Source organism: Cylas formicarius, unplaced genomic scaffold (genome assembly GCF_029955315.1).
Source record: "Cylas formicarius isolate icCylForm1 unplaced genomic scaffold, icCylForm1.1 PGA_scaffold_6__28_contigs__length_40554024, whole genome shotgun sequence".
Taxonomy (NCBI): Eukaryota; Metazoa; Arthropoda; class Insecta; order Coleoptera; family Brentidae; genus Cylas; species Cylas formicarius.
The window spans coordinates 38,994,278-39,014,104 of NW_026844347.1; the positions used below are offsets into that span (position 1 = coordinate 38,994,278).

Below are 19,827 nucleotides of genomic sequence, written 5' to 3' on the forward strand. Positions count from 1 at the left end.
TATTTAATTTTTATATTTTTAGAACACCTAAAAATTTTCAATTTTCAATAATATCCGTCAAAGGCCCAGACGATATACTTAGGGACAAACTATACCGGAAACAGTAATTAGATCATGAATAAACGTAATACAATATTTAATTTTTTTTAAATTTAAATTCTCAATAATTTCCGCCAAAAGCCTTCGAGACAAATTACACCGGAAACTGTAAACGGACACTTGGCCTTTTGGATCCACTCGCCACGCCTTTTTAAACTACGTCAGATGCTGTCAATTCTTGTATAACCTCAAAACTTCCACGCGCGTCGTGACGTCACGAGAATAAAACGCAAACGGTCAAATTTAAATGAGTTATTTTAATTGTACACAAATCATACTAACATCGATTATATACAGCTGTGTTACATAGTAAAATAGTAAAAATTTATATCGTTTTGCGTTCGAGAAGGGTCCGGATCGCGCACCGCCCCCCCCACCATCACCCCAAAAAAACATAATACTGACGTCGTCGTAACGTACCGAAGGGGAGGCGGCGCCGCCCCCCACCCGCTCGCGCCGCGACGCTAAACGTAACAATTCTCGCCGCTAGGGCGAGAAAATATTTTATTTATACTTTACAATCAACAATACGGTTTATCAAATTTCTCTCCTCTCTCTCCCACCGTTCCTTTCTTCGATTTTTTGATCCGAATAATAAATAAATGGAAAAATATAAACACAACAAAGACGCCCAACTATTTAAATTTTCTTCCTCTCTCTCACTGTTTTTTTTCTGTTTTTAGATAAATAGACACTATTTATATATGTACATAATATACAGGGCGTGTAGAAGGCGAGTCGCTCCCCCCTTTAGTTTTCGAAACCTTCGAGATGCAGCACTGGCATTTTGGGAATACCAAAATGGCGTTTTTTAACCACAATCAAGGTCCACCACAAAAATTTTTTAATCAAAAAAATTTCAAAAGCGTAGCTGGAGACCCGTCATCCAAAAAAAAAATAGGTCCGAAATACTTACGTTTCCAAAAAATGCAAAAAATAAATGTTTACAAAAATAGGTTTAGTCAATTTTCCGAAAACATCTCAAAAGTCAAAAAACTTGTTTATAGTAGATAACAGGAATTGCAAAAAATATCCGTGAACTAAACGGAACGGATCAATGGTCTACTTCAAACTATACAGGGTGTCAGGTTTGGTTTAGTACGTCTATGGAAATGCAAAAATAATTTCCTTGATTTTTAAGCAATTTGGACAATCGGAAAAATCCTAATAAATCATTCATTCATTCTTGTACGTTAGAAACACGGTTTATCGAGTTTCTTTATAGCACAGAATGCATATTCTTCCGTTTTTAATTTTAACTCTCGTGATTTTTATAAAATATCAATGGCCAACACCGTCATTTCGAAGAAAATTTCGCGCATGACAACATCCCATTTTTATTTAATTTTAGTTTCTTTTCAACTATTTCGCCGTTTTCCTAATCTCATAAAATCTAATAAAGTACGATCTTTTAAATTGGCACCCTGTTCACGGAAAAGCGTGTGGAATTTGACAGGAAGGAATCTGCAGTCTCGGTTGATCGATTATTGACTTTCGAAAAAGGGCTGGATGGTTGGACACTAAAACTGAATGAAAATGGGGTTCGTTCCGTCTAAAGGAGGTAAAAAATCATGAAAATTAATTTTTATTTCAAAGACGGTAAGAGATGGTAAGTATACAGGGTGCGCTATCTTGAAATAACTCAATAAACCGCGTTGTCCCAAGACACATTCTCATTTCTATGTTGTATGTTCCATCTAACACAACATCAATCGGATTTCTTGAAAGGTTCAAACCTCTACGTTGAAGCGGCAACTTTGCTTATTTGAAAATATTTTATGGAGGCAGAGCACCTCCTCTTACATCACCCCGTATAATTTGAAGTAAATCCGGCTATACGTATTTTCATGAACATTTTATTTTTTGGGACCAGTCTGATATACAGTAAACTTGTTTTAAAAAAAAAACAACCAAACAAAAAGGCCTTAAGGATTTTCGCACTATGTTACAAAAGTGTTTTTTTTTATTTTAACACCCTGTACCATGAAAACTATGCATTTACCTAAAAAAAATCACTAGCGTTAGGTAGTCCTTAGGAACTAAGTACGTAGTATGTTTCGAAAAAAATTATATAGATACTTCTAATTTTTATCTCAATTAAGGCAAAATTGTTGCAAATTGCGTTGCCAAATTTTAACAAAATTCGACAAAAAATATTTAACATTTTTATAATTTACGTTTTCTTTTAATGTTTAACATTTTAAGAAGCGACGTACGCCGCTGAGTTTTTTCGCAATTTTTGTTATTTACTTTGAACAAGCCACCAAGTAACGTTTTTAATGCTTCAGCACAAATCAAAATCTAGAAAATTAACAAAACGTATTTTCACGAACATTTTATTTTTTGGGACCGGTCTGATACACAGTAAACTTGTTATAAAAAAATAACCAAAAAAAAAAAACGACTTAAGGATTTTTGCACTATGTTACAAGTGTTTTTTTTATTTTAATACCCTGTATCATGCATTTACCTAAAAAAAAATCACTGGCGTTAGGTAGTCCTTACGAACTAAGTACGTATGTATTGAAGAAAAAAATATTTCGATACTTTCAATTTTTATCTCAATTAAGGAAAAATTGCTGTACATTGCGTTGCCAAATTTTAACAAAATTCGCCAAAAAATATTTAACATTTTTATAATTTACGTTTTCTTTTTAATGTTTAACATTTTAAGAAGCGATTTACGCCGCTGTTTTCGCAATTTTTGTTATTTACTTTGAACAAGCCACTAGAAACTTTTTTAATTCTTGTTTTGGCATCTAATCTAATAAAAATCATGAAAATTGATAATACGTATTTTCATGAACATTTTATTTTTGGGCCAATGTGATACACATAGTACTTAAATAATAAATAATCAAGAAAACGGCGGAAGCGACGTAAGCATTAAAAAAAAAAAATCGGTAGCGTACCGTATTGTTACCTATAAAGATCAATTACGGACGACACTGGAACAAATGGCATAGTCTTTCTTAGAAAGTAAACGTTTACTATTTCAAGAAATGTTCTACGCCGCTGACTTTTTTCGCAACTTTTGTTATTATACTTTGACTAAGACAATGAAAGTGCAACTTAGTTAATTCTCGTTTTCGTATCTAATCTAATCAAAATTTGACACACATTTCTAGAAAAATAAATAGCAAAGAAAACGACGAAACGCACTCTGTTATAAATGCCGTTACTTTTAAAAGTTTAACACCCTCTATCACGAGAACTAAGCATTTATCGAAAAACAAAAAATCAGTAGCGTACCGTTGCCCATAAAGATCAATTAGGGACGACACTGGAACACGGCATAGTCTTTCTTAGGAACTAAACGTTTACTATTTCAAGAAATGATCTACGCCGCTGACATTTTTCGCAACTTTTGTTATTCACTTTGAATAAGCCACTGAAAGTGCAACTTTTTTAATTATTGTTTTCGTATCTAATCTAATAAAAATTTGATACACGTTACTTTTTTAAGTTTTAACATCCTGTAAAAAAAATCAGTAACGTACCTATGGTCCTCCTCAGAAACCAAAAAAATTTATTTAATTTTCAAACAATCGCGATTTTACTTGCAAATCCCAATTGTTTTCCTTTTTCGTGGATGACGAACCTGCGGCCGACAGTGGGGGGCGCGTTTTTTCAAAACGCCCCCCTCCACATTTCGCGTTTTTTTTTTTTTTTTTGGTTCGCGAACTTCCCAAAACGTCAATTTCGCATCCGGCGACCCGACAAAATGCGAAAACCGCGACGGACGCGCGGGGCTCACATTCTACGCGCGCGGCGGGGCCTTGTCATAGCTATGTACAGCGGCGTGCGCCGCCCTGGCGGGCGAAAAATAACAATCTGTATGTACAGGGCGGCCCGGGAGTGACGGCGCTCGCGCTCACGACACGCACACGCGCACACACACACACACACACACACACACACACGCAGACGGGCGCACGTAAAAAAATAGATTCAAAAACAAAAAAAAAAAAATTATAACGTACTGGGCGACATTAAACCGACGGCAATGAGAAACTTAGAAAAATAAGACGATATCCCGAGGGTTTCGGTTCGTACCCCGCCCACCGATCCCCACACATAAATAGTTTATATTTGTACTATTTCGCGGCGTGACCCTCCCGCCGCCCCCCCCCAACATGAGATTGCTCCGATTCGGGAAAAAAAAGAGAAATAACCCGACGGGCCAGTGGCGTCGCTAACGATTCACCGATTTTCACCCAGCGTCCCGCACTGCACCCATAATTGCACTAGTTTCGCGGCCCGCGCCCCGCCCCCTGTCTTAGGGCGTCGCGGGCGTGGCGACGGCGTTTGGCGTAACATCGGCGTCCGTCTCGGGGGGCGGCGGCGGAGGTGGTGGAGACGGGTTCCGGCTCTGATATCGGGAGTCGTCGTCTGCAAGCAAAAAAATAAGAAAACAAACGTAATTAGCGAAAAGGATAAAAATTATATAAATCGAGAGCCCCCCACCCCGCGGCAACAAAAGAAAGGGACGTCAAAACCCCAGCAAATGTTACTATTCAATACATTCAATTATACAGAAAAATATAAAAGACTCTGAAAATTGTTCTTTTCCGGAGTAAATTATTTGCCGTAAATCAAAATTTGCAGAATATATGCCTATTAAAGGCCGTATCAAGGGCTACAATTTTTGTATTTACGGTTTACCTTACACTGTTCGAGATAATTGAAAAAAATCTAAATGAAAATCACCATTTCTCAATTTGCATGGCTTCAGAAAACACGTATTTTCTAGAAAACCACTTACTCTATTAGAAAACGTGGGAGATCCAGGGCTATAACCTCTATTTCGAATATTGTCTGAATTATAAACAGGGTCTGCCATTTATGGGCAAAAAAAAAATCTAAAATATCCTAAAAATTTCGGTTTTTGTGAGCAAATTATTGGGGATAAATGAAAAACTGTTAAAAATGCAATAATTTGATTTGAACAGTATCGTAAACCGTGTCGAGAGAGATTTCCAGTTTTCGTCTATCACACAGGGTGCGCGAAATATTTTAAAAATTATCATTGGATATAGCGAAAACATAGGAAACAGAAAAAAAATCACAAAATCAGCAAAACGCAAAACAAAAATCGAATTTAAAAAAATATGATAAAGTTGATTGTGTAAATATATAAAAAAAACGCAGAAATAAAAAAATTATCAAACGTAAATGAGTAGCGAGAAAAATGAATTTAGAAAATGATGGAAACAAAAAACAAATGAAATTGAAAGCAAACTAAAAAATTGCGGTAACAAATCGCAAAAACAAAAGGACAGGACGCCCAAAAAATATGAGAAATATTACCAATTAATGAGGAACTAAAATCGCGATAAAAATTTCGGATATATTAAAACAAAAATCAGAGAAGAGAATCGACATGCAAAAACAACAACAAAGGAGAGTATAGCAGAAATATAAAAAAAAAACGCAGAAAAAAAAGAAAAACTAGGAAAACGTAAAAAAAAGCTGAAATATGAAAAAGAAAGGCAAAATTAGAAGGTAAAAAAGAAAAAGGTAACAAATCGCGAAAACAGAACTAACCAAAACTATTAATAAGTAATACGGCAACAAAACATATTTAAAAAAAAATGCAGAGAAGAGGGGAAATGCATTAAGTAAAACAAAAATCGATGAGAAAAGGAAAATACTAAAGTTGAAAAAAAAACAAGACCCTAACTGAACTAAAGAGAAAGTGGAAGAAGAAAGGGACGAAAATAATATAAAAGAAAAATTAAAAAAAGGGAAAAATCGAAACTAAAAGAGGCCAAAAACTATACCTATCGTCGACGTATAGGCGTTGAAGTTGTTGTTCGGGTAAATGGGGTTGTTGAACGGCGGCACGTAGCTGACGCTGCTCTCGGGGGGCGGAGCCGGCTCGAAACGCGTCGTCCCCGCCCCCTCGTGGTCGTCGTCGTCGTCGGGCGTATAAAAAACGTTCGGCTCGTCCGCATCGCCTCGCGTCGTGTCGTTCACGTCATCGCCGACGCCGTCTTCCCCTGCGACCGGCTCGTCCGGCTCCGCGGGGGCGGCGACGGTCGGCGGCTCGGAAGGAGGCGGCGGTGGAGGGGGCGGCGCCTCGCTCAACGACTTCTCCGAGAACGTGGGGCTGGCCAGCGAAGTGGCGAACGATTTTAGCTTCGACTGGATGTCGCCGAATATCGTGCTAGTGTCTTTAAAAACAATAAAAAAAATATGAGTAAATAAAATCGAGAGACGTGGTAAAATAAGCAGGGAAAGAAAATCGATAGATAAAAATCTCTCAAAAGGCAATTCGGTTAATTAGAAAATCAATATACAGTACAGATTCAATAATCCGGATTGACGCCAAGCTTATAACATATACATGGTGGTCCATTTTAGATGCCCCTATCTATACCTTATCTCAATAAGTAACTTTATGTTGTTAAATGGAATACCATGAATAATTCTCAACATTCTACTTATTCGCTTGATTTGGAGTATTCTTGTCATTGCATAGTCTATGAAATCCATTTTTGAAAAAAAAAAAATTATCCTTGAAAATTAAACTTTTACTTACCTATGGGTATTTTCGAATTCCTTAATTACGATTTTACCCAAACAGAAGACAATGGTACAATGAAAACAGTGTGTTGTATGTATCAAGGTACTGACTTCGGAATCTTTCAAAAAAAGTCAATTGAAGAAACATTTAGATAATTTGCATTCGCACCTGTCTTCCAAACGGCGAGAATACTTTGCAAATTTAGAAATATCTGTTGAACGACAAAGATTGAATAGCAACTTGTTCGGTACATTTGATCGGCGTTCAGCATCAAGTGCTAGCTTTGAAGTAATCTTGCTGATTGCTCGAAATAAGAAACCATACACTATTAGTGAAGATTTGGTTAAACCAGCTGCTGTAAAAATAGCAGAGATTGTCGGCGAGAATTGTGAAAGAACGAATTCCTATATTTGGAGAAAATGTGAAGGAATAGGCTAAATATTTTGCTATTCAGCTCGATGAGACAACCGATATTGGTAGCAATTCACAGCTGATGATACGAATTGGTGTTTTGTTATCCTCTCGAGTTGAGATTTCGTGGAATTGATTTCTACAATAAAGTAAATGAATACTTCAATGCGCAAAGTTTAAAATGGGAAAACTGTATTTCTGCATGTTTGGATGGAGCTTCGTAAAAAAAAAAAACAAATATTGACCGCCAGGCCCTTATGGTCAAATATTTAAACCCTACACTTGCCGTCATGCATGATGACATCAAGATTGTAAATTTTATTTCGTGAATTATGTCAGTAAACTGAATATGGGGACCTATTTTATTATACAGTGACTAATAAAAACTGAAGTCGAAATTTTTATGGTTGATCAAAAAAATATTCCCGTAGATAAATTTAAAAACTCTTCCTGGTTTGCATACCTTGCATATTTAGAGGGCATTTCGGGGAGTATAAACATATTAAACAAAGAATTGCAAGGAAAGAATATTAATATTATTTCAGCGAGAGAAATAGTGTCAGCGTTTGGATTAAAGCTACAATATCGGAGACAGAAAGTAGGTAGCTTCTTTTCAAGGTTAGCTTTGTTTTCGGAAGATTGCGGAAATATTACTCAAACTCAGAAAGCGGTTTTCAGATTACTGTCCGGATCTTGATAAACGTTCTGTCAGTTGGATTGTAGATCCTTTTTAATGTGAAATTGCAATGATACCAAAAAAACCTTCAGGTTTGGCAGAAGCAATTCTTGAATTTCGATATAATACAATCAGAGAGTAAACCAAATCTGTCGTCTTTTTGGATGTCCATAGCTGGAAAGGCTTTCAAAATTGCAGATGAAGAGGCGGTTAAGAAAATGTTATCATTTGGAACAACGCATTTGTGTGAACAAGGCTTTTCCAACATAAAACGAAGAACGATTAAACGCCAAAGACTGTATTCAAATCGCTCTTACATCAAAAAGTTCCAACTTTGAAGCAATTGTACCAAACATGAAACATCATTTGTCCAAAACTTGAAGGAAGGATGTTTTCAATTATTCTTTTTTTTTTTGTAATTCTTGTTGGTAAAGTCTGTTCATAGATATAAGAAAGTGACTAACTGATACGAATTAAGGAAAGACCCGGGCAAGCTGTAAGAACGAAATATGGCCGGTAAATGATAATGTCATTTTGTAATTCATATGATATTTTTCCTGTATTAGTAGACGAAAAAACTAGTTAAAACTTTATATATAGCCCCCCATAAAAAATATTTTTTAATTTAAATGATTTGAATTGAATGATAAATGAAAAATTGACAATTACCCAGAGTCTTGTTGGAATCATCCACCGCCAGTCCGAAGACCTTCTTCAGCCTGATGCTCGATATCTCCCGTTGACGTTCGAGCTCGGTAGGTTCCGAATTGAACACGGAAGCTGTAACCACAAGCGATAATCCGCCATTAGATCCGCGCGACGACCTTCCCACCACCACCACCACCACCATTACCAACGCTTACCTTTGCTGACGGTTATTGTCTGGGCGGTGTCCTCGTCACTAGACATGGAGGAGCTGAAGCTCGAACTGCGTGACCGAGGTTGGGGCGTGGTCGCGCCCGTCTTGGGCACGTCGACCGAATTGTCTTCCGCACTAGACTCCGGTTCCGGTTCCGGTTCGTCCGTCTTGTCGCTGTTGAGTTTCTTCCGTTGCAGGTACTCCGTGATGGACAGCTGCAAGCAGAGCGGCCGCGTGTTACGTCACGAACCAGCAAAATAACAAGATTGCTTTCGAAAAATCGTCACTGGGCGGGGCAAGTTCGTAGCGCGTAGCGCGAAGAAACTTTTGATTTTAAAAAGAAAGAGCTTCGCGATTTCGTATGGTAAAGGGGCGCATTGTTTTTCTATCGTCTCCTGCGGGCCACTATGGAACTTCCGCAAAATCGAAGTAATTTAATTGTGCATGCACCCTGTATAAAATGTCCTTCACATCTCGTGGAACTTCAGCAAACATCGGTAAATATTAAAATTTGCACAAACAATATGCGTTGTCGAATGATATTTTTGCAAATATTTCGCGCCCTGTATAATTGACGAAACCTGAAATTCTGTCACGACACGGTTTATAATACTGTTCAAATAAAATGATCCCACATTTAACGGTTTTTCATTTATCGTCAATAACTGATCCACAAAAACGGAAATTTTTAGGATATTTTAGATTTTTTTGCCCATAGACGACACACCCTGTATATGATACAATCATTGTTCGAAGTAGAGGTAATAGCCCTGAATTTTTCACGCGTTCAAGAATTGACTATGACACCGTTTGAACCAATTAGCCGTATTTTTTACGATTTTTCATTTGCGGCTAATCATTTACTCTGTAAAAGAACAATCTTTTAGATTTTTGCCTATAATTTGAAAACCCTGTATATAATCCAAAAAATGCCCGAACTAAATGTTATTGCACATATTTTTCTGGAAGCTAAAATTACAAGAAAGAAAATTCAAACATTTTTAAAAAAATACTTAAATACAAAAGTTTTTGCTGTATATGGGGGCTATATCGCGATATAAAATAAAGTGAGATCTGAAGTCCTTCAGTTATAACCCATTTTCCATAATAGGGGGACCCATTTATCAGTTTTTTTTTTATTTGCGCCGCACCCTGTATATTTTTGAAAAATTGTCAAGAATAAAAGTTTATAGAACCATATCTGCTGCTTCTTCTGGTTTAAGAATTTTTTTGGTCACATAAACAGTTTTTGAAAAGTGATGTTTTTTGTAGACCTTTTATTTTTTTAGAATACTTCCCGACCCCCCCCCCCCCCCCAGCCCCCATTTTTAATACGTTACGTCGCGGGGCAAAGCTGCATATATATGCCAAATATGAAATCGATGTCTTCAAATTACGGACACCTATCGTGTTTCATAGCAAGGTCCAAAAAACAGTCGAAAATCGCGAAAAAAATATGGATACCGGCGTCGGATCGGGCCATTTCTTACAAGTTTATGTGCCTCGTGGAGGGTTAAAAAGTAGCTCCTACGGTTCGAAAGTGGTTCAGGAAAAACCAAAAGACGAGAACGAAGAACGGACAGACAAAAAAAAAGATTGAGAGAAAAATATACACATATTCTTTGAGAAAAAATGCTAAACCCATTATTCAAGAGAAAACAGCTGAAAATCGTAACTTTCCCAGTGGCTCTTATTTTTTTCGTAATAAGAATTGGACTTTTTTTTCTAAAGATTGAGAGAAAAACATATAAAATAAATAATAGAGAATAAACATAATTCCAACTTGAGATTTTATACTAAGTCACTGCGTGACGGCCTCGTTTCGCTCTCCCTTACCTTAACCTTCCTTTTGGGCGGTGTCACGGGCTCCGCCTGCTCGTTGCGGAAACCGAATATGCTCAACGTCTTTTCGACGGCACCGACCAGGTGGTCGCCGCGTTCGAACAGACCGCCCCCGCCGGCGCCGCCGCCGCCACTGGCGAGCTCGGCAGTGTCGATCGTCTGCGAACACGCTTCCCCGCCCATTTTCGAGCAGTAAAGATCGCCGAACACGTCCATGTCGTTTTTCTGAAAGCGGACAACCGAAATAATAAAAAAAATAATAAAAACAAAGGAAAAAGCCGATAAGGAAAATGAGAAAAGAAATAAAAAAAAGCGACGAAAATTGACGAGTAATACTTCTAAATTGAGAATATTTTAGATAGAAACCGAAGCAAACCAAAAGAAAGTGAGAAGTAATGATAACAAGTAACACTAAAAAATGTAACTGAAAAGATAACATATAGGAAAAACGTGCCAAAAAGCAATTCAAAAGACAAAAAGACAATTGAAAAAAACACGACACAATAAAAAACAAAAAGAATGCTAAAATTGAGAATAACCAACAGAAAGGAAACAATAACAAAATAAAACTCAAGAAAAATGTTCTAAAAACGGACAGGAAAAGAAAATCAGACAAAAACCAAAGAAAAACTAAAAGCGCAATATTTTACTATTAATTTAAGAAGGAAAGGCAAAGACAAAAGAAAACACAATAATTAAGTCAAAAGACAGAAACAAAACGTGATAAAATTGAATTTAAGGGAAAATACAAAAAAGTGAAAATTGATTTAGATAATGACCGAGAGAATAACATTGAAAAACTTAAAAAAAAAGGAAAATAAAAAGCCGATAAGGAAAATGAGAAAAGAAATAAAAAAGAGCGACGAAAATTGACGAGTAATAGTTCTAAATTGAAAATATTTTAGATAAAAAACGAAGGAAACCAAAAGAAAGTAAAAAGTAACGATAACAAACAATGCTAACAAATTTTACTTGCTAAAATTTGAACTGCAACTAACAATAAAAAATTAAAAATCACTAAAAAAACAAGATAAATAGGAAAAACGTGACAAAAAGCGGAAAGAACTAGTATCCAATTAAAAAAAAAACACGACACAAAAAAGAAAATTAAAAAAATGTGATAAAATTGAAGATAACCAAAAGAAGAAAGGAAATAATAACAAAACAAAAATCAAGAAAAATGTTCAAAAATGGAAAAAATCAGATAATCAGATAAAAACCAAGAAAAGACTAAAAGCGCGACATTTTATTGTTATTAATTTAAGAAGGAAAGGCAAAGACAAAAGAAAATACACAATAATTAAGTCAAAAGACAGAAACAAAACGTGATAAAATTGAAATTTAAATAAAAATGCAAATATTTTAAAAGCGAAAATTGATTTTGATAATAACAGAGAGAATAACACTGAAAAACCCAAAAACGAAAAACAATAATAAAAAAAAATAATAAAAAGTAAAAACGGAAAACGAGAAAGTTCTGCTGTAGGTCAATCTATGGTTATTTTTTTTACTGAATCAAAACACTTAATAAAACTTTGAAAAAGTTTTCTTCTTAAATATTTTTACCAAATAATAACGTCGTAATGAATAATTAAAATTTGAACTGGACAATTTCCCGCCAGAAACATAATGTGGACATTTCCGTTGCTGGTGACGTCCCGAGGTAAAATGTCGTGTTATCAGTTATCACTATTTTTTCGTCTTTAGTTATTTTCGAGTTTAAAATGGTTCACTTAAAAAAAAAACAACCAAAAGCGAACCTGGAGAAATTTCATTAAAAAGTCGCTGGTCACTTTTGTCAAGACCATTTTAACGTAAGTATTTTATTTATTATTCATTAGAAAATTTAAGGTAATTTAAAAAACTACTTTCCAATTCCTTAAGGGGATATGAATAGTAGCCTAACCTCACTTTTGTTTTTTATTGTGTTTATATCGTCTTTTTTTAAGTTGGAGCAGGACATGGAAGGCTATATAGAAAGGGAACGAACGGGAGTTTAAAAAAGGAATGGAAAAAAATATAGTTCCACACATTTTTGCTTACCGAGTACATAGAAATCGGGCTTGTCCACCACCTAAACTAATGGCAGTTGTAAAAAGGATAATGCAGAGTATCGTCCAAGATATTTTAAGCGAACCCAATACTATTCTACTTTAAACATCGATGAACGAAATGATGAACCAAAATGTTGAAAATTTTAAATTTAAATATATATATAATTGTATGTAATTCAAATTTTATGACTTAGCTTATTAGTGTAAGCTAGTGACTATTGTTTAACAGGATTATTCTTTCTTAAAATTACATTTTAAAAGAAAATTATGAAAAGAACGTGCGATAAAATTGAAGATAAGGGAAAGAAGGAACTGGAAAACAAAAAACCAGAGAAAAACGAAAAGTGCAATAAATTTAATTTTTTTGTTAATTTAAATAAAATAAAAAAAGTAAACGAAAAAACTAAAAAAAAAAAAGTTCCACCGAAGCAAAAATTGACATAACCTAAGTTAAGCGAACATTTTTTTAGTCAAGAACTAAGAGAATAACACTGAAAAACGCGAAAAAGAAAAACGTGTAAATGTGTGTAAATGTAATTGGTTTAACATGAGAAATTGGTAAGTTAGGGACAGTGTTTATTTATGGAATGAATATATTTATTAGTTTTGAGCATGAACGGGTGGATACTTGGAATGTTAATCAATTTTTTATTCTCTCATCTTCGAATTGGGAAGTTCAATTGTAGTCTTAGATATTTCTCCATGAAATGTTTCGTTTTCCTTATTCGTTTAAGTGAATTATTCAATTTTTTATGCAAATAGTATATCGATAAAAGCCTGAGGTTGTTTGTTTAAAAAACTTTATGGCCAGGACAAATTTTTATGGATGACTGCTTTTTAGTTCACAATTTCGCAAACTAAATAATAATAAAAACAAAAATTATAGAGATAAAAACGAAAAAAAAAAGGACCCACCACGTTGGGGCTTTTCGGTGGCGCGCTCTGCAGTGAATTCTCGCTGGACAGCGACTCCCGCGGCAGTTTGCGTTTCTTGGGCGGAGCGACCATCTCGTTCGACAGCGGCGAGTCTAAAAACGGCCGTTTATCCCTCTCTCTCCTACCGAAGTCTCGCTCCAACTCACCTGGTCGATAGCTGAATCCTTCGCTCGAATGATCCTCGCTGATCGCCTGTCGCAACCAGCGTTTCTTCGCGTTGCCGCCGCGCTGCTGCTGTTGCTGCTGATGCGAGGCGGAATTATCGGAATAACAAGTGCCGATGCCAGTGCCGGAACCGAACACTTTCATTTCCGCGTCGTCGATAGCGGTGGGACTGATGTGGGGCACCAGTGACGGCGGATAGATCGAGCTGGCCGCTTGCACCGGCTCTGGCGCCTTGTTCAACCATTCGTTCATCAACCTGAGGGAGTTATTAAACGATTTAGTACCCGATGAAGAAATATAGGAAAAAAAGTGGTGGAAAAATGAAATATAACTGAAGTAGGTACCGCGTGGCTCGAGTTAGTGAGGTCGGTACGTTTGAACTACTCCATATATCCAACTATACTTAACATATGCGTTGCCGAAAAATGACAAAAAATGCGCTGAGACGATGGTTAAAACTAATATTAAATGTAGTTAAAAGTAGTTAAAAATCTAGTTCAGACTAGACTAAAAGAATTGTAAAAAAAAATTGTAAAAAGCAAAAAAATATGCAAAACCCAAAATATCTTTAAAAAAACTACTTTGACGAAAGAAAAAATTAACAACCAAAATATAGACGAGACAAAAAAAAACAAAATAAAAATGCAGGCAAAGAAACCCGGATAACGAAATATCGACAAAAACATCAAACAAAATTTGTAAATGCGACAACGAAAATTCAAATGGCGGAAAAATTTATAGACAAAAAAATAATGAAAAAATCTGGTGACAAAAGAAACGAGCTGAAACAGATAGCAAGGTAAGAAAAATGCAAAACACAAAATTTCTTTCAAAAAAAAAATCGAAAACTACTTCGGCGTAACCAAAAATTACTTGAAACTAAAATATAGAGAAAACAAAAAAACAACAAAATAGAATAAAAATACGTACAAAGATACCGGACAACGAAAAACCGACAAAAACATAAAAAAAAAACTTCTTATAGAAGCGAGCGATCTCGACTTGAAACGCCCCGAACGCGCGGCACTCACCCCTTCTTCGTCTTCGGAAACTTGAAGCCCTGCTCCAGAGGTTCGACGGCGGCCTGCACCAGCAAACACGCGGACGACAGGTGGGTCTCGGGCGACGACTGCGCCGAATTGGAGTTGTTATCGAGTTCGCGGGGCGGCGTCCTCTTGCCTTTCGAGTCGTGCATCGAGGACAGCGCGAGCAGGAGCCCCGTGTGTTCCGTGTCCTCCTTCGAGTAGCGTTTCGGCGGAGGGGCGGGGCCGTCGCTAGGCGACAAAAGGTTCTCGTCGCCTGACGTCATGTACGAATCGGTCGAGTTGAGTCGGTTCCGCCGGCCGCCGTGCGCGGCGCTAGTGCTGGTGGTGCGCGCCCGGCCCCGCCTCTTTCGTCGCTTCATCTTCGGTTCCTGCTTGTCGTCGGACGGCACCCCGGGTTCGGATTCCCGTCGATGCGAGGCCGCGTGCTTCGCCTGGTGTCCCTGTTTCCGCTGGTCCGCCTTTTCCATCTGCTCGATGGCACGCAGGATCGCCTCCAGCTTCCTCTCCTCCCGGCTCAGCTTTTTCCCGTTACTTTTGGTCGTTTTCTGCTCGGAAACGGCGGCGGCGGCCACGACGGAGTCCGTTTTCGCTTCCTCCTCCTTGTTCGACGACGAAGAGCGCCGCGTGGCGGCACGGGCCGGCGGAGGCGGCGAACTCCCCTCCTCCCGTTTGATCTTTTCGCGTTTGACCGAGGGCGGGGACTCCTCGGGTTTCACGTCGTCCTCCTCCTCATCCTCTTCCCCCGCCACCTCTTCCTTCTTAATGGGCTTTTCGTCGCGTTCGAGCTTCACCCGAACGTCGAGAGGTTCCGGTTTGATCGTCGCCGGTTCCGCCACCTCTTGCTTCGGAAAGACCGCGGCCTGCGGGGGCGGTTCTGCCGGTTCCGCCTTGACGGCCGCCTCCCGGAGCGGCCGTTTCGACTCCGGCGGGGACAAGTTCGATGACGTGCTTCGTTTCGTTCGCCTTTTCCTGCAAACGAAACACCTCTGCTCGGAAACGACAGATACTGAGATGGCAGCAAATTGTTGAACGTTCAAATTGTCGGAAATTATACGTGATAGAGTGACACAATATTTAGGTTCGAACAACTTATTGGGAATGTCGTCAGTTATGTGACGGGCTGGAGAGAAAGAAAAAACTCATTTCTACTACGCCGAGCTTTCGGAAATGTTTATTTCCTTTATCGGGGCTAAAATACGAACAAAACATTTTACCTGCAGTCATTAGCAGAATCGACCACTTACAGTGCAGAGTGAGTTAAATAAATGACCAATTGACAACCAAAAATAACGTTTTCATCCTCACAAGAGGAATGAAAATGTTCTATGCAGAGGTGGAGGCAATTGAATCTACCTGCACAACTGGAAGACTCGACTAGAGTTGATTTTACCTTTATTTGCGATATTAGCCAAATTGTTGAACCTACCCTAGCTATTTCAAATTTTTTCGATAGGCAATTATTAATATGTTTGTGCTTTAAGTTTATGTTTCATTTCAACCATTTGAACAGTTTTACATCAGAAAAGAAAACGATCATTGCAAATATTTTCTGCTACGCCAATGCAACAACTGTAGATTTTAAAGTATTTTTGTATCACCATAAGTACATTTTAATGTGATTCTCAGGTGGCTATGAGAAATGTCTCGCCTTATTTGTAAAATAGGCTAGGGGTAGGGGCCCATAAATGTGTTTTACCCCAAGAATGGCATTTAACATTTCTTATGCTGCGTCATAGAACTGAAAGTCTATTTTTTTGCAAAATAGGTATGGTTTACACCTAATGATGGGAATCAAACCGATTATACACTGACTGGTTTCATTGTGCAACTTGTCCTAGCCAGTTGCGAGTGAATCCAGTCCGCTTATAATCAGTTTCATTCCCGTGTGGAATTGATGAGTCAATACCCAATCAAAGTTGGATCAGACAAAAGGAATATTCCATTTCAGTCAAGTTTAATGAAAGACCAGACAAGGATGTAAGTGATCCAACACTTGCCAGAATGGACAAGTTGGAATCGGAAAATGGCCGTCGTGTTTTGTGGCTTCCACGGTCAGATTGTAAATGACAAAATAGAATTTTACCTAGTTTAACCAACAAATGAACTAATGAATTAATTAAAATCGGGACGCATTTAGCCAAGACATACGGACCATTTTTTTATTACGTCACTATACGTGACGTCACTGGAGCTTATACATAATATTATTCTTGAAGCTTAGATAAAATCGATCAGCATTCGCAAGCTACGAGTCAGTTCGGCAATGTGGCAAAAAAAAATTACGTTTACGTTGTCTTAACTAAGATCTTTTTAGGTTAAGAGAAAATAAACGCGGAGTACTATGGAACTTTCGCAAAATTAGAAAAAATTAGAAAAGAATAATTTTCAGAGTATTTTAGATTTTTCGCCACAATTGAAAAACCCTGTATAGAATCGAAAAAATGCTTGGAATAAAAGTTGTAGCACCAGATCATCCGCGTCTCCTAGTTGAAGAATTTTGCCGATCAACTTAATATTTTTCGAGAAAACATTTTTTTTCTTAAAAACAAAATAACCCAAAACAAATTTTCAATTTTTTTTTTAAATACTTTGTGAGATTTGATAATTCCCAGTTTCAAAAATTCAAATGCTGTTGTGGGCTTTTATTTCCACGCCAAATCTGAAGTCGATAGCTGCAAGTTCAAGAAGACACTTGATACATTTCTTAATATGGCACGGATTATCTTGGACCCCCTGTAAACACCAAAGTTACAGCTGCCGTCTATAGCGGTTATGTTGGGTTAAAGGGTTAAAAATGAACAAATAACCACAATTTATAATTACAATAACGAAAAAACAATTTTTTTTTATTTATTACTTTTGAAAAATCGATGAAATCGAATTTTTCGAAAGTATACGCACTTGGCAACGAAAGTTATATCTCGGCAACGGTAGGTAATAGGGGACCGCCATTGGCTTCAAATTTGGCTCCTTTCAAGCCGTGCACGAGCTACGCAAACCAATAAAAAATGAGTCCGATCAAACAAAGGCGTAAATCTTTTTTTTTTTTAGATTTTCGACTGTTCTTTGGACATTGCTATTAAACACGATAAGTGTTTCCCAAATTTGAAGCCATCCACTTGAAATTTGACAGATATATAGAATTTAGCTCCGTAAAGAACCATATTGAAACTGAGGGGGCTGGGGGGCCGGGAAGTATTTTTAAAAACCGCACTTGCAGAGTACCGAGAAAAAAATCATTTCTCCAAGATGACCATAACTAGAAGTCTGTGATTCCGTTGTCAGTTTCTTTCACATTACTATATAGCCCGCATGGACAGCTAAAAGTTTTGTATTTAAGGTTTTCACATATTGCACAGGGTGTTGAGAATATTCTATGCTATATTCTAAAAGTCACAGGTCATATATTTTTTAAAAAATTGAAAAATTTTCTTTGATCATTTTGTTTTCCAGAAAAACAGAAAATGTGAGAGATCCGGAAAAAATTGCGTCCAGAAAACCGACACGCGGGCAAAAAATGATTTAAAAATGGCGCGCTCACTTCTCCGGCAGGTCGCCGTTTTTCCTGATGGTGGTCCGGTTGACGGTACAGTCATCTGGACGTCCGCACGCGCAGGCGATGTGCGTCGTGCCTACCGCAGCGAGATCGTGAGACTCGTGCTTGATGGTCAACTCGCAGTCCTTTTCGACGTCGGCGATGCTCACCACGTACAGGTGGAGCGCCCCCTTTTCGATGCAGTGGCGTAGTTCCGTGTTCGGACGGCACGAGCGCCGTATAAACCGGGCGTCGTTGCCGTACGTCCTCGTGTCCACGCAAATTTCCGTGTTGTCCTGTAACGGGAACCATCGTAAAGTGTATCTCCGAGTGTATTTTGACGGGCCCCCTCCCAAAACGAAGACAAAAACCCAACAGAAACAATTATTGCCTTGCGTTCCTAGCGTTTTTCTACTGTCCGCAACAATGGACCCTAAATGAGGAAACGTCGCGGAAATTGTGTGCGCAATAAGTTTACCCTGAGGAAGTTAATAAAACTTTAATTAGTATTAAAACTAACGCTCATGGCTCAGACAATATTGATATTCTTTTGACGACTCCATATCACTTTATTTGTTAACAAGTGTCATAGAAGCAAGCTGAAGTTATAACCGTTCCAAAGAAAATGTGTCCAAGTAGCGTTAACGATTTTAGGCCAACCAGTTTGCTGCCAACCGTCTCAAAGATTATTGAAAAAATTGCAGCTAAACAACTTCGTCAGTTCCTATGCGATAACAAAATCCTCCCAGACACTCAATCTGGTTTTCGACCCCTTCACAGCACTACTTCTGCCTTGCTTCATGTTACTGATGATTTATTGAGAGCAGCGGATTCTAAATTAAACTCTTGTCTCATACTATTGGACTATAACAACTGCTCTTTCTTTTTTAAAAAAATGTCAGAGATACCAAAGGGTAGTTTTGGGAAATACTCATTCAGATGCCATTGCTATGGAGAAAGGTGTTCCCCAGGGGAGTATTCTAGGACCCATTTTGTTCTCAGTTTACGCCGATGATACTCTAGTGAAACTTTAAACGCGGCCACTAAAATAAATTTAGATTTAAAAATAATTGCGGAGGTATATATATAAATTTAGTTGAGCGATCAACTCTTTTTTTTGTTCTTAAAATATCCCTACAGCCACTATCTATGATGCTGCTTTATACAAACGAGTTTGATTAAGTTGTTTCATTATTATTTACAATTTAAGAAATCAACATTAATTTTTTTTTCATATTTTTTATGAATATTAATTGTCGTTATCAAAAATGTTTAATCCATGAAAATTATGAAAAAAAAAGATGTCGTTATTCATAAAACAATCACTCATTTTATTGTTTTTTTTTCTTTTCACTTAAACGACGACAAAACAAAAATAAAAAAAATCAACATTTTCATTTTACATTTACTTTAACATAAATATTTAGCTTTTACTCTGAACTCCTTGTAACAACAACCACTCTTGTTACATCGTCGTCCCAATGGTCAGGCAATTCAGCATCATTATATTTTTTTTAAATCCTTTTTACACGCGAGATAAATGTATTTAGTACATTTTTTTATCGTCTCCCATTTTTCACGAAAATTAGGTTTATCACGGAGTATATTACAAAGAAAACACTCCATGATCACTTTCACAATTAAATGTTATAAAAGAAAATTAATTAACACGTGT

The 19,827-nt window shown here is 37.4% G+C and overlaps 1 protein-coding gene across 2 annotated transcripts in view; it reads right to left on the reverse strand.

The window, feature by feature from the left end:
- Window positions 1-346: 346 nt before the first annotated feature.
- Window positions 347-19,827, reverse strand: part of LOC132703064 (uncharacterized) — a 33,527-nt gene continuing 14,046 nt past the window's right edge. For both annotated transcript variants that reach the window (XM_060672108.1, XM_060672109.1), the window contains exons 8-16: window positions 18,159-18,448; window positions 14,603-15,586; window positions 13,553-13,827; window positions 13,386-13,498; window positions 10,411-10,641; window positions 8,579-8,789; window positions 8,385-8,495; window positions 5,883-6,275; window positions 347-4,491 (exon numbers count right to left, since the gene is read on the reverse strand). In XM_060672108.1, coding sequence (XP_060528091.1) covers window positions 4,379-4,491; window positions 5,883-6,275; window positions 8,385-8,495; window positions 8,579-8,789; window positions 10,411-10,641; window positions 13,386-13,498; window positions 13,553-13,827; window positions 14,603-15,586; window positions 18,159-18,448 — 2,721 coding nt within the window. In that variant the 3' untranslated portion in view covers window positions 347-4,378. The remainder of the gene's footprint in view (window positions 4,492-5,882; window positions 6,276-8,384; window positions 8,496-8,578; window positions 8,790-10,410; window positions 10,642-13,385; window positions 13,499-13,552; window positions 13,828-14,602; window positions 15,587-18,158; window positions 18,449-19,827) is intronic.